At 27.7% G+C, this 16,248-nt stretch overlaps 1 protein-coding gene across 1 annotated transcript in view; it reads left to right on the forward strand.

The window, feature by feature from the left end:
* LOC107451735 (palmitoyltransferase ZDHHC17) overlaps positions 1-16,248 on the forward strand; it is a 39,662-nt gene that overhangs the window by 3,099 nt on the left and 20,315 nt on the right. The window contains exons 3-8 of the mRNA XM_071179280.1: positions 1,776-1,846; positions 3,318-3,456; positions 5,486-5,648; positions 8,821-8,940; positions 11,639-11,778; positions 15,538-15,638. Coding sequence (XP_071035381.1) covers positions 1,776-1,846; positions 3,318-3,456; positions 5,486-5,648; positions 8,821-8,940; positions 11,639-11,778; positions 15,538-15,638 — 734 coding nt within the window. The remainder of the gene's footprint in view (positions 1-1,775; positions 1,847-3,317; positions 3,457-5,485; positions 5,649-8,820; positions 8,941-11,638; positions 11,779-15,537; positions 15,639-16,248) is intronic.

The following is a 16,248-nucleotide window of genomic DNA, read 5'->3' on the forward strand; positions in this document are numbered from 1 at the left end:
CTCCTTTTTACAAACACCATCAAAAGTTGTATTTGCTCTTCTTCGAAATCACTACTATCAATATTTTTGTTTTCTTCTTGCTCAGTTAATTCCTTGAGCTCATCATTAGAAAGACTAGCTGCTGTTTCTTGACCTATTTCTTCGCAACTTCCACATTTACCTCATCTAAATCGGTTTGTTTTGCTAATTCCACTATTTCATCCATATCGACAGAGTGTCCAATGTCTTCGCTCTTACTTAAATCTGGCCAAATGTTCTTCCATACTCCTTTCAAAGATCTTTCTGTTATCTCATTCCAAGAAAGGTTTATGTTTTCTACAGCATTCATGATATTGTAGTTTTTCCAAAATTCTCTTATTGATTGCTTCTCTTCTCCGTCTATTTTGTCAAACATCTGCTTTAATGTTCATATATATTACATATTTGGACTTTAATGTTTATATATATATTACATATATATAGCGGGAATCCCTGGATTAAAATAAAAGAGCGCTAAACCGAAACAGAGCTAAACGGAACAGCGTTAAGCGGGGTCTTACTGTATTATATTTTATATCTTTCAGCATAAATTATATGAAAATAGCTTATTAAAAATATTTTAAGTATTTATATGAAAATAAATTAATTGAATGAAATGTTTACTCTTTCCAAAAGTTTTGAACTTGGCAACATGCAAAAAGTTAAATTATTTGTAAATGATTATTCTATGAAATATTATTTAATTATTTTTTTTAAATATTTTCTGGAAACAAATTATTGTCTTTATTAAATTTCATCATAAATTTTTTAAAAACATTATGAAATTTTGTATTGGGAAGTGTGGAGTTATTTTTTTGTAGTAACTCCTCATTAAAAAAATGCTAACTTCTAGTAGTTATGTTTTCCGAACAAAGGTTGAACTCGGGTCTAATATTTTATTTATCTGATATTTTTAGTTTTAGACATGATATCATCAGGTCAAGAACCATAAATTAAACTGACACAATAACATGGCTCTTGAAATTTAAAACAATTTTATTCTAAGCTTTATTTTAGAAAAAAAAGAAGAAAAAAAAAGAAATCTGAAATAATAACCTTATATTTATGTTATATGATTATATGAGCTTTATATGATTATCCACCTGTTGAAAATGAATTGAACTTAATTTTTGTTTATTGTAAAAAAGCTCATAAAACTTATTTGATATTTTTCAATAAACACTTTAAAATTAACAATGAAATCCTTATTGTGATTTCGTACCTTTGCATGATTATCAACCCATTGAAAATTAATTGAACTTAATTTTTATTTATTGTAAAAAAAACTCGTAAAGCATATTTGATATTTTTCAATAAGAACCTCTGCTATGTAGAATTAATAATGAAATCCTTATTATGAGTTCGTGATTAAGATCACAATCTTTCGGTTGAATATTAAAAATTACGGTTTATAAGAATTGTCATAATAATGTGTTAAAAAAAAGTTTTTTTTGCCCCCCCCCCTTAACTACCAAGAGTTCTAAAATAGCTATGTTCACAGCCAGTGTTAGAGAAAAAGATAACACTTAATTATTTTTATTTTGTTGTGAATTCATGCATAATATATAATATTATTAATAGTAGGTATGCACCTGTATAGTATTCAATTGTAAAAACAACTTTAAATTGTGCTGATTTCAATTTTGTTAACATTATATTTATTATTGTACTAGCTTGGATATTTGACACCACTGCATGCTAATGAATTTCCGTGTGTGTAACAATATATTGTACTTATATAGAATGAAATCTTTCAGGCAAGGACATTTAGCAATGGTTGTCCTGTTAATGCATCATGGAGCTGATCCATCCATTACGGATGGAGAAGGTAATAAAAATTCTATTCTATCTGTCTATTGCTTTATATTTTATTTTATAACCGACCCAATGCTTTGGGTTTACGACTATTATTGTTCAACTCAGTAGCTTTGTAATTTTGAACCCAATTCAGAAAGCGAGAGAACTCTTGAATCAAGTATTGGGAGAAAATTACCTTCGTGGAAAACATTTTGATGGAACTGACCCGCATTTGCTACGTAGACAGGAAAACCTCCCTCGGTTAGCCTGATGGCAAGGTAATTCTAATTCCATGATCCATCTACCACTGAGGATATTTTACGTCAGCACTGTAGTCGGTGCAAGCCGGATGCAAAATTCGTTTCTTATTCTCTGTGACTCTAAACCCAGTTCATCTCATTGTAAGGTGAATACTCTAACCCCTGAGCCATCATGGCTCTATTGTTATGCTTAAGATACATTCTGAAAACCAGGATCAGAGGAACACATTCCAAATTTCCTAAACATTTAAATTGAATGGTAATGAATAATGGTCAGAATATTTTATTTTATTATAATTTTTCTTTTTAAATAACTCTGAGAGAGAAAACTATAGCGCTACTTCAGAAGGAAAATTTTATAATAAAAATCCTTTAATATGTAATCCGTTATTTTCAGAAACTAAAGGTCTATTCTTTGTTCATCAAGTTTAATTCGTCAGCTTGAATTGTACCAATTAGTTCCTGAGTTTCCTTAGTTAAATTTCCATTGCTGTTTTAATTTTGTAAAATAGTTATACAAAAAAAAGAAGAAAAAAACAGTCTGCACATTGCTCTAAGTTTGAGTCAACTTATACTTGGCAGAATTTTTATATTATTTGCTTTTTACGTCTACTGGTTATAAAATTTATAATTTTACTTGCATTTCTGCTTTATTAATATACAAAGTGTCTTGTATTGAAGAATTTTTGAAAAAAATTATTTTAGCCAATTCTTAATTATTGCACAATTCTCAATTAATAATTAACACAATATTGCTATGTCATACACAAGTTTAAAATTGCTTGTTGTGTGTACAATGATAAGTGATTTAATCTGTGAGATGTATCCTGTAATGGTTAATGTTACATCATAAATGTTGTTTGACAGTTTGTATTTATGGCAGTCAAGTTACATATTTAGAAATTTTATGTTTTAGTATCAGTTTCACTTTTAATTCATAATTTTATCCCTTGAATAAGTTATGTTTACAATTTATCTAGTTAATTCTTACTTCTGTTTTTTAATGTTATTCACCATTTATGCCTGCTTAGTTTAAAGTTTCATGCATATTTAGGTTTCAGTCCATCTTTTTTATGTTTTTAGGGTAACAAGTGGTGTTGACAGTTTTTGTGTTTTTACTTATATTTAATTGTAACTAACTATTTTAATGGAAAAAAATCTTTTTTTTCCATATAGTAGTTACATGTTGGTTTTAATATTTTTTAAAAGCTAATAATGAACGATTTTTTTTTCTTCCTAAAGGTTGCCAGTGTATTCATCTGGCTGCTCAATTTGGACACACTGCTATAGTTGCTTATTTAGTTGCAAAAGGACAAAATGTCAATGCTACTGACAGAAATGGAATGACCCCTCTCATGTGGTCATGTTATCGAATATCAACGTAAGTACTTATTCTGTTGTTGTTTAGTACTAATATAAGATTTGTATAAAGATGTATTCCATCTCTGAATTTCCATTTCATTTTGATTAAATATATATTCATTCAGAGTTTTTATAAAGATGCCACGATATCCATGTAGGGATTAAGATTTTTTTTAAAGCACGTTTTCGACCTCAAAATACCTATATGGAAACAATACAATACTATGTGGAACAGTAAAATGAAAAAGTGTTACTTCTAAAGAAAATGTCCCCTGTCACTGTACTTCTAATTATGAACATTCCTTAATATTCAAAAATTTTTTAGTGAATTATATTTAAACCTCTTTACCTTAAGACTTTTGAATTACTCTTAAAACTTTTGTGCATGTGAACCATTTTTTACATTGAATATTTTTATACAGCCTTATGCATGTAGCTTGTTGACCTTGCAGATCCTTATTTGTGACCTTAAATATCTTGCTTGTAATATAGGTTTCAAATTTGCATATATATTTCAAGCATATTTATATATTTTCAATCTTTATTTTAAACCTAGTTATATATTTTTAACCTATACCATATTTCTTAATGTTTCTGTTATCTAGAGTTTTTTAATAAAAATGTATCATTTTTATTTATTTTCTTCTTTGCCAATCCAATTAAATCATGATGAACGTGTTCTGAATTCAATATATACCCCATCAATCATAGAATTTTCTAGAAAAATCATTATTAAAATAATTTAAATGGTAAAAAAATAAACTGCTGAAGAATTGTTTGTTGTGAAGGAAAAGTTGCAGCAACTAAGATACAAGAACTATTCCTTTTTTTTAATGGATTTTACTCATTTATTATTTTTTTTCTTTTATAATTATGTTGAAGTTTTGAAAATTCTAGACGAAAGGGCAAATATCTAAAATACTTATGTATGAAACAGAGTGCATAGCATTTTTAAAAAGCTCTTAAGGGTGATTTTTTCCATGGAGCACCCATAAATAGTGTTTTAAATAATGCTTAATTTTCCTCTTTCCGAAATGTGATATTTTTCTTTACCATGTTGATTTTCGCCACAAATTATGCAAAAAGACTTTGTCCTATTCAACTTTTTCACAATTTATTCAACCCTCATCTTTTTCGGCGTCCCATTGGTCTGTAGTGTATGAAAATACCATTGGTTGTACATGTTTGATGAAATACTTGCGGGTCCGCACTTGTTTATACTGAGCTGGATTCAGTGGTAAGGATTTTTGTCTCTTATGTGTAACTCTGCTGTATTTTTCAAGAGATTCTCAATTTCAGACTTCATTTTCTGTCCTCTGTAATAGAAGTGAAATATCTCTTGAATTTTTGCTGATTTTGGAGACAAACTAGACACTGTAAAACTAAAATTAGAGAGATGACATTCTTGCAACGAAGCTCTTCAAAAACATTTTCCTTTCACTATGAAGAAACTATTTAATGTGAAATATTCTGTGCAAAACAACTGACTTGATGTATGTAATGTCATATTAAGTAATTCTAATTAACACTGTTGTATGTTCATGACTTTATATTCAACTAGTAATATAAGATAAACCTGTTATTTATTAATTATTATAAGGCTAAATTATATTTAATTATTTTAAAATTGAAATTTAAAAATTATAATGTGTCCAGTAAAAAATTTGAAAGATTCTTGTAACTGAGCTGCTAAAACATTTTTTTTTATTATGTAAAAACTGTTTAATGTAGTTCTATACAATCAAGCAGATTTGATGTCTGTAATGTTATTTTATGGGACACTGGTTTACACTGTTAAACTTTACACTGTCGTAAGCTCAATGCATAAGAATATAAGCTAAGGCTTTTATTTATTTTTACATATTATAAAGCCAAGTTATATGTCATTGTTTTAAAATTGAAATTTAAAAGTTAAAAAAGAATCTCAAAGTGAAAAAATGCCCAGAAACATTCTTTTTTGATCTGTTGTGCTTTTTAAAATCCCCCAAAAATATATTATTTAAATGTTGTTGTAAATATTTTGAAAAAATCCCTTTCTCTGTTTAAAGGAATGATCCTACAAGATTACTGATGACTCTTGGTGCTAGTCTGACTATGATTGATCTTCATCACAAAAATACACCCCTACACTGGGCAGTGTTTGCAAGGAATACAAATGCAGCAAATCTACTACTTAAAGCAGGGGCCAGTGTGGATGAAGCAAATAATGAAGTAAGGATTTTATGGTGCATTTTTTTCAGTCTTGTACAACAAAATGTGGTATTTTTTCATTATAATGTGCATTATTGGGATCTCGGCTGCTTTTTTTTAGAAACTGTTACAGTATGAAATGTATTTGTTACAAATAATTTTATCATTGTCTTTCTCTTAATAAGTTTTCTGAATTTACTGATGGTAAGAAGATAAACTTTAATTTTCTTGGTTTAAATATATCATAAAAACGAAATCTGCAATCTCTCATGGGGATAAACTGTCGAAAAATTTAGTCACTGATCCAAGGGACCTGTAACTAAAAGATTTCACTAGTCTGTTACATAATTTCACTTGTCTGTTCACATGAGTCGGTTAGATTAAGTGGAAGATCCGTGGGTGATTATGGCTACAGGTAAAATTTTGCCTGGGGCAATTAGGAAAAGCTCATCTAGTAATTAACTTATTATTGATTGCATTAAGATTCAAGTATGCAAATCAATGATTAGCAATGAAAAAAAAGTTTAAAAATACAAAATTACTAGTAACAGTTATAATTATAATTACATTAGAAAGTAAAATTATTGTCAATTCACCTAAAATACTTTCGAAAGATTCTATTTTTTTCTATGAATCAGTAATTAATAAGTAAACATATGAAATTATTTTTAATAATATTTTATTGAAAAGTTCTTTTTTTTTATATAAAAATAGTTTTTATTTTGAATTTTGAAGGCACATTAAATTGTTTAACTAAAAATTTACTTTTTTGTTAGAAAAACCACTCATTTGTACCAAAATCATTTATACCACTTGTATATTGCCTTAACTAAGACCACATTTAGTAAGCAAACACATATTATTTTTAAACAAAAAACTTATTTGTGTAATTGAAATGCAATTTTGTGCATGGGGATAGTAATGACAATTTATAAAGTTAGAAAAAGTTTTTTCACTATTTTTTTTCTTTCAAGTTTTTTTTCTTCCAACTACACTATTAATGCTAAATTGACAATTAAAGAACGAAATATATGCTTTTTGTTTTACATTTTTAATTATAGTTAGTTTCACCTAAATTGGCTATGGTATAGAAAAAGGTAGAAATTGCCTTTTGTGCCATTATTTAAATGGCATATACTTTCATTTTTTATAATTTTTTGTTTGTCTTGTGGGCAATAAAACTTTTCATCCAAACAACCCATAATTTATAATCATAAAGCACCATATTTTTTTACATTATCTACAGCAGCTTAAGATATCCGAAAAGAAATTTAATCTGTTATATAAATAATTTATTATCGTAAAAAATAAATGTAATATTTCTGAATCTATCATCAAAATGTTACTCTTCATATAATTTTATATAAGCTTCATGTTACTGGTGTCATTTATATATAGGTCCAGGGAAAAAGTCTTTACCACGAATTAGTTGAAGGGATAATCTCCAAAATGGTAATTAATGCATACTTGAACTTAAAAAAAAGATTAAAAGACAGGGTGTGACTTTTAAACTGTGAGAAAAAGAGTTTTGTTTTGAATAATAAATTAAGAAAAAGATTTACTGAAAAGGAATAACATTAAAAAGATTAGTTGAAGCTTTTTATGCGACATATATGGGTGGGTTGTTTATGGGACTCTGTGAAAGTATTTTGAAAATCAACTTGTTATATTTTATGTTCCAACTGTTGAACCTCTTAGCAAAATCGTACTGCAATCTCTATGCATAACTCATCTACTGAATTACAAAGGCAAAATTCAGTTTTTGACGTAGGAAAGCTACAGGTTTAAAATGCCAGACGAAATGGGGGTTAATGCCTTAACAGTTATGGTGAAAAAAAATTGAACCTTTTTATTGTCTTTCTTTTACTCTTAACATATCGGTGTCACCATATAAGCGACATAGCTTTTCAACTTACTGAGTCCAATGCTGTGCATGTGGTGACAAAAATCATTTTAATATTTTTATCACACTTATTGTTTCCATTTTTGCTATTATTTTATTTGTTATTAATTACTTAATTACAGTTATTATTATAATTTATATTATAATTATATCTGGTAATAAGTATACTTGAAAAACTTCCAAACCATCTACACCAGAAAGACAGCTAGGCCCATTTTGGCCCCTCTTGTTTTTTATTGTAACTCAAATTTCATACTAAAAATATTGAGTATTTCTGACTTTATATAATTTGATCCAATTGAACGGTCTATTTAATCATTCATGTGTTAGCCTTATAGGAACATATATATAGGACCCTATACCTAGAATGACGGGATGAGCCAGAATGGCCCCTAAGGTATTTTGGAAGGTTGCCCTTAACCCCAGGTAGGTTTAGGTTTAGGGTACCCTTTTGTAAGGTATGAGGTACCCCAGTTTCATTCAAAAATAAAAAGAATAAAGAGTATTTCAGCATATCTTCAATTATAATTTATGGGGAAAAGGAAACTCAATTATCTCCTTTATCCAGCAAAATTAATCAAATCACAAACTTCTTACCCCTGACAGGTGTTTGCGCAATGTTGGATCAACCCTTTAGGGCCACATTTTTTCAAAAAGTGACATATCCTCATGAAACAGTTNCTTTTTTTTAATTTGTCTATTATTTTTCTTTGTTTTATTCTTCATTTTGAACATATATATATATATGTATATATATAGAAACTTATACCTAGAATGACTAGAGGGTCCAGAGTAGGCCCCTAAGGTATTTTGGTATGTTCTCCATAACCCCAGCTTGGTTTGGGTATAAGCTTTCTTTAGCAGGTATATGATACCCTAGATTCATAAAAAAAAACAGGAGTATTTCATCATATCTACAATTATTATTTACAGAGAAAAGGAAACTTAATTATCTTAAAAAAAAACTAATGTTTAAGTATAAATATGAAAAATCAGTGTTCTGTTTAATCAAATACTTTCAGCAATTGAATTAAATAAAATACCATAGAATTTTGATGTCCGAGTCTCTGATGTATTTCTTATCAAGTTAATTATGATTATATTTTAAAATTGTGAATGTCTAATTAATATACACACAAATAATCTGGGAAGGGCTAGACTGGCCCCTTCAGACTTTCTAGGTATACAGAAATGTTCAGTCTCTCTAGTGTTAAAGGTTAATATGACATGTATATTATTAACTAATTAATATCTTTAATTATATTAAAACTGAATAATGTTTTGTTTTAGAAAGACTCTCCAATTGACATGGCAAAGCGATTGAATCAAACATATCTTGTAAAACGTTTTGAAGAAGTAAAAAAAGAAAGGGATAGGAAAACCAGATGTCTTTCAATATACAGAGATAAGGTAATTGTTTACTTTTGGTATTTCTTACAATACTTGTTGTCTCTTGTTAACTTTTAACCATCCTATGATGTCATCATTCGCAAAAATGTCATTATCTATCAAAAATATGAAAACTTTCATTAAATATAAATAAATTTTTTCTGTTTTTGCAATACAGTGCATGACATTTAATGTGATGGCATATCTGTAAATAAAAGTTTTTATTCTAGTTAATGGTATATTTCACTATAAAATATCTACTTTGCATTAGAAATTAAATAGTATTTCTGCAGTTTTTTTTTATATCATTTTGAGTGTGGGTATTTAATAGGATTCAATAAAGTAAAATTACATAAACTTAAAAAATTTAATTCAAAGTGAATGTGAAAAAGAGCCTAATATATTTGACATATTAGATTTTCTTAGAAAACAGATCTACTGGTTATTTCTGTCCCTCCTACTCTATGGCTGTATCTCACACTTAGTAAAATTTCAATGTGTGATCAAGTCAAGTAGTTTTGATTCGGACATCCAGGAGTCATGAGTTTGTTAATCTAGGAAATTTCATTGTTATTTATAAATGATTCCAGGAAATTTAGTAATTTACAATAAGCATTGGAAGTAGATGCTACAAGTAGTGAAATTACTGTAGTTGCTACTTTTCAAAATAATGTAGTGAGTAGTGTGACAAAGAAAAAAAGTAGTTAATAGCAATTCCTGGCAACTAATTTTTCAAATCTAATTTTTATGAACCTTTGTGAATCTATCAATTGAGGCATTTAAAAATCCCTGTGACCGAACATTAATAAGGATTTCATGTTATTAATCTGTAAGCTAACCATTAAGAATAATAATTTATCAATATCATCATACCTTTAAATGGTAATTTATGCACGTGAAATGTTGATGTTATTTCAATGGGAGGCAACATTTTTTCTCTGTAATTTTAAATGTACTTTATTTCTGCAAGGAAATAAAAGAGCATTAACACTTCACAAAATCACAAGTATTCTAGAGTTTCCTAGCATTTATTAAACTAAATATTAAATAAGAAAGGCAATAAAAAAGTTGATGGTTGAAAGAATAAATTCATTGAAGATGGTGCGGACTAACAAACTGACTCAAGTAAACATGAATAAATATTTCTTAATGATTCCTCGTGTTTAATGAGCAAATTCCTTATTTAAAACCATTTTGAACTTGTGTGTAAAATAAGTTCTTCGGAAGTAGCAAAGTAGTGACAACATTTAGAATGTAGTATATAGTCACTACATTTAATTTTAAAAAAAATAGTTGTAGTTAACTGCGTGCGTAATAAAGCAACTTTATGTAACTAAAAAAATATATATATATATTTTTCCAACCTCTGGTTTCTACAAATTAGCAAGCATAATATTGGTATTTATTAAACCTATAATATATTTTCTGTATTAGCATGAACAACGTAATTGTTAGCTAACTAAAAAACTGATATTGTCATTATAAAAATTCATCAAAATTGAAATGAAGTTATTAAAAACTAAACTTCTACTCTCCTAATAGAAAAGAAATTTCTTCCTCTGTATTCAGGGATGAGNATTTCAAAATTATTACAAAAAAATTAAGAAAAAAATCAGTTGAAGACAGAAAAAAGTTCATTATATCCAACTTCCTCACTTTTTTGGTTCACTATATCCACAAAAATAACATTACACGTGTATAGCAAGGCATGGGACCAAACATTTCGTTCACTATATCCGGGAGTTCGCTATAAACCGTGTTCACTATAGCGGGGTTTGACTGTATTTTTAAACTTTTTTTATTAAATTTGTGTTAATTAAAGAACATGATTTTGTAGTTATTGAAAATCAATACTCTAGCTAAATGTCGGCAGATATTTTTTTTTATTCATTTTATAATCTGAAATTATTCAATTATATTCAGATTATAAATTTCAAAAAATCTTTGCATATACATGGAAAATTACTGCAATTAGCAATTAATTTTTTTTTGTTTCAGAAAAATATTTGTTTTTTGTTTCAGTTGTTTAAGAAAAAGATAAAAGATTCTTTATCTTTCAAGGAGAATAGAAAAAATACTTTTTTACTCCTTTTCTTACTTTTTCTCCACAATTTTTTAGACATTTCTCCCATGTTTCCCTGCTAGAAGGTTTCTTACCAGGGGGATATATAAATTGCAATGAATAAAAGAAAGCCATCTTTTTCAAAATTCCTGTAATTCTGGTTATTTTAAATATAAATTGTGAAATGAAACAATAAAAATTACTTGCTACTCTTGGCTTTGTTTTAAAAGAAGAATTAAGATTTAATATGGTATCTCAATAATTCTGATTGATTGCTTATTAGCTTGCACAACTCTGTAGGAGATTTTAGTTTCTAAATAACTTTGTTTGACTTTTAACTATTTATTGTTATTCTTTGTATTCTCTAACTTTCATCAACATAATTTTTAGAACCTTTTAAAACATCATGTTTTAAAAACAGGTTTTGTATTGTACAGTAAATGTTAAGGTCTTTAAAATAACTTTTTTCTTTATTAAACTCTCAGCTTTTGCATATTTCAAAAGTATTTATAGCAGTGAGATAAAATGTTTTTTTTTTCTTTCTCGTTATCTTAAATTTTTATATTTGAATGTTTTATATTATTATTTTCTCTTTTTTGTATAGCAAAGTATGATCCTATAATTTTAGTAATACATTTTCCTCTCATTGTTTCTCAGAAATTAAGGTACAGCTGCATGGTTGGATCTCCTTTCATATTGTTTTATGTTATTGGAGCTGTATTTGAAAGCCGTGAATCATATCTAATTAAAGTTGGCCTATTACTGTTCCTTGGTGTTGCTGTTACTATAGCAGGAAGGTGAATATACTATCAATTTTTGTTCATTTGTTAGTTAATTTATAAACAAATTTACTGTGCCACGAGTCTTTATCCTTTATTTTTGTATCAAAAGTTTTTTTTAATAAATTTTTTGATCAGGCAAAATCAGAAGGCTCTCAGGGAAATTAAAAGTGTTGGAGAATTTGCTTATGGTGAAATAAATACTGCATATATTGGTGTATAAGTTGACATTCTATTTTTCTTTACAAGATTGCAAATTTCTGGTATGTTAGGTGTAAATGTCGAGTGCTGAAAAAAATCTAATATGAAAATTTCTAAAATTAAAAAACTCTTTAAATATAATATTCAATCGTTTTGGAATTATCGGTCGATGGTAAGAAGAAAAAACTATTTATAAAAAAAACAGGAAATATCTGCATTGCTCCTATAGACACCATGTGCTAAATGTTACTAGGTGCCTGTCAAAATGTTGATCTAAATGCTATTATAAATATAATAATAAATAATATAGGTGTAGAATTTTGAAATTTTTAAATGGGGGGGGTTAAAATAACTTTTTTTTTTTGACCGAGCAGATGAGGATAAATTAGAATCTATTGCAGAAAGAGATAGATTCAAATGATAACACTGCTAACGTTATCCGACACAGATGTTTTCAAATTGTATCTTTATGAAATTCTTTTTAACGTTTTCGTTGTGTTATATTTTTTTTAAATAATCTTGAATAAATTATCACAACTTTTCTGATTGTTAATTTTTTTTCTGACATATAATGAAAATATTATGAAAAGAAATGCAAAATTTACTGTAAATAACATTATAAAAACTAGTTTTTGAAAGGCAGTGTTTTCACCACAGCGCGAGAATCTCGCATATTTTTTTCTTTTCTCGCATTAAAAAATGATTAACGCGAGAAGTTCGCGCACTGAATTTACAATTTTAAAATGCACGAATCTCTCGAATTTTGAAAAAAATTTAGTCTTCTGCCATTTTGAAAAAGACATGAAAACAGCTACGACAAGTATTGAGAAAAAAAGTGAGTTCTTTATAATAAGTTGTTTAAAGTTATCTCTAGTTTTCGCTGTTAATGAATTACCAAACTCCCTCATCGACAATTTAGAGCAATTTGTAAAAGTTTAAGTCTGTGAAAACTAATCTGGAATCCCTGACAAAGAGTATGATCATGGAAATAACTTCAACGAACTTCACTATTCCATAACAGAAATAAGTGAAGAGCCTATGCTTGCAGATGTAGAGTATAGGAAAGTGTGTGCACAATGCTACAAATTTAATTAGTGATTCCAAATAGTTCAGCATCTGTTGCAAGGTTATTTAGCCCCCAAACCGAATTAAAACAAAATATCGTAACAGATCGATTGGTAAGCATTTGAGCAAACCTAATGAGAATAGTTAATGAAAAAGTAGATATAGAACGTTTTCCATATGATAATGCAGCAAAAATATTCAATGTTCAATAATTTAGAAATCAGAAGATGTTAAAAATTTATTATAACAAAAGAAATATTTTTTTTCCAAGTCTATTCGTGTCTTTTTAATTTTTAGAAATCTCACCCTGTTTTTGAGAAAGGGTGGGAAATTCTCTCCCATTTTTTTTTCTGTAATGAAAACACTGAAAGGGGTAATTTGATATATATATATATATATATATATATATATATATTCTCTCCTTCGATATTTCGAGATGAACACCTGTCCAACTTTTGGCAGTGTATGATTAAAATTTTGGAATTTTCGTAAAATGATTTTCCCTTATTTTGGCAAAATTTTGGAAATATACAGCAAGTAAATTAGTGAAAGTTCCAAAAAAAAATTAACAATCTTAGTATTTATTAGTGGTTTCAATGAAATGACTCAAGAAATTTGTTAAATATGAATTAGAACATTAAAACTCTATTTTAATCATTTATTATTATTTTTTTATTATTTTTTATTTTTTTGTTACTTACTACCTTTTTGACACATATTGTTGAAGTCTATATAGAGATAAATTGCAACTTATAAAATTTGAGTTCTTTCTTTTTTTCATATTGGTGTGGAACTTCAGGCAATAAATATATAATACAAAACAATATTTATAGCTTTCTTTCTATTTTTAAATATTGCTAATATGTTTTTTAATTAATAAAACTTTACAAATTAAAAATAATTTTAAATTGAAAAAAAAAAATATGCCACTAAAATGGTTAAAGACCTAACCAAAATACAGCTCATTTTCTTGTGAAATCAAAACATGAGAAAGTGAAAAAGCTGAGAATTAAAAAGAAATCCATGTTTAACAAGATATAACTAAGTAGTGTTAAGGTTAGTATAAAAGCAAATATTTTTGAAACCAACCTATTAACTCTTTTGCAGTTTTGACAGTCTAGAAAATTTATGCATGTTTTTTAGGCTGTAGGTTAAAAATAATAATCTGTTCTTAATTAATGATTTTTTCTCTAATATACTTCTCTGTGAATACGGAGAAAATTGGTCCCACAGTAGATTGATCTTAAGACATGGTTCCCAGTCCATTACTGAAGTCAAGCATCACTTAGTTGCGGTCAGTGAGCAGGTCTGTGACCACTTGTATCAGCCTGTGAATAAACAAAGTGTGTGTGGTAAGGATCCTCACTAAACTCTTCTACCGTAAAGTGCCCAATCTCACAAGCAGGTTGTCGGGCTACCAAAGCAGGGGAGCCACCCCCTTTGCAGAGGAATAAAACTGTGATGGTGTGTCTTCGGATTATCCTTAGTATTATTCCCCAGACCTCTGCCCATAGCCCGTTGTACAGCTCTAGTACTACTATTATTACTGAGATAGTTTTAATATAATAGAAATTTATGTAAAAAAATTTTATGGCGATATTTAGCCCACTAAATGGTTAAGTTACCCGTCTTTTTACTAATGTTACCTGTTCTTTTCGTAATAAATAAAAATGTCTCCATGAAGTTTGATTAAACTTCCGATCAACATAAACAAATTTTTAAACTAGTTTTTCATTTAATAATATTTTTTTTGTGTTTATTTGCAGTTATTCTAGACTCGCAACTTTATTTTATTTCTTTCACGCCATTTGGTTATTTGATAGTTATATCGCAAATAGGACTTTACTAATTAACTAATCTGCTTTGAAATGCATTGAGGTACTTAAAATCCACTGTATTTTTGAAAGCTAAACCAATATTTTATAGTTTTAATGAAAAGTATAACTTTTTATGGTTTTCTGCTTAAACACCGGGTGTTGTTTATAATAAATATTAATTGATTGATTTTTCCTTTAAATGAATTCAGAAAAATCAAAAACATTAACAAACTGTTACCTATTGAGGTCAGTTAACATAAAGATGGGATTAAAATAATTAACTGAAGTTTATTTGAAGATATATTGTTAAAAGCAATTTCCAGCAGAGATTTCAGACGCATTAGGCAAACAAAATCATTTTTGTAAAACCCTCCTTCAATTTTCCCTACTTATATGTTAGTTAGGCCATAGTTTGGTATTGCTTTATTATTTAAATATAAATTTATTATGCATATTTTGCCTAGCTCTTTCACTTTATTTTTTTTTATTTAAAAAAAGAAGTGTAACACTATCAATGACTACTTTTAAAAATTATTCATGTTTTTTACAAAATTTTATATTAAACTTACATTTCCTAATTAAAAATTGCATGTGATACATATCAAATGAAAGCATATGCTTTTGGTATGATAAAAAATTCTTGTCTATAATTTTGTTATAATTTTTGTAAAATTGATTTTTACATTGTTTTCAGATTGTTGTTTGATGATAGAATATTAAATGTACTACCAATTTCTGTGTATTTGTCTACAAAATTCTGGATGTACATCACTTGGTTTATGTGGTTCCATCCCTGTATCCTTTTTTTAAAAATTTAATTTAATTTTAAAAAAAAAAAGCAAAACACAGTGGATAATTCAAAGTCTTATCAGAAAACAGAATTACTTTGAATTATTCAAAATTTGTCTGATCTAGAATTGAACTTATGTTATTCAAATATGAAAACAGTCAAATTAACACTAAATATTGTTCTTTTCTTATTTTCCTTTTAAAGTTGTCAAAATAGTAAATTCCAAACTTAGTAATGACATCCAGACCTGTATAATTTACACGAATGCAGTTCGCAGAAACTGCAAAAGCAAAATAAAAAAAATTTTTACACTCTTCCTAACATTACAAACGTGATTTAAAGTTACATTCACATAATTTAAAGTCACAAATAACGATTCCTATTTACATGATTTAGGATCGTGTTTTGTAATGTCCTGATTTTATTTCAAATATCACGTTTCATATTCACGAGGTTTAAAAGCCACTATTGTGATTCGTCTTCAAGTGACTTTAAAACTATACATCAGAATTCGTATTCAGGCAATTTTAAAACTAAACATCAAGTTTTCTATTTTCAGGTTTTTTTTTTGTCAAATATCGCATTTTGTATTCACTTGACTTAAAAGCCACTATT

This window comes from Parasteatoda tepidariorum, chromosome 3 (genome assembly GCF_043381705.1).
Source record: "Parasteatoda tepidariorum isolate YZ-2023 chromosome 3, CAS_Ptep_4.0, whole genome shotgun sequence".
NCBI classification, from domain to species: Eukaryota; Metazoa; Arthropoda; class Arachnida; order Araneae; family Theridiidae; genus Parasteatoda; species Parasteatoda tepidariorum.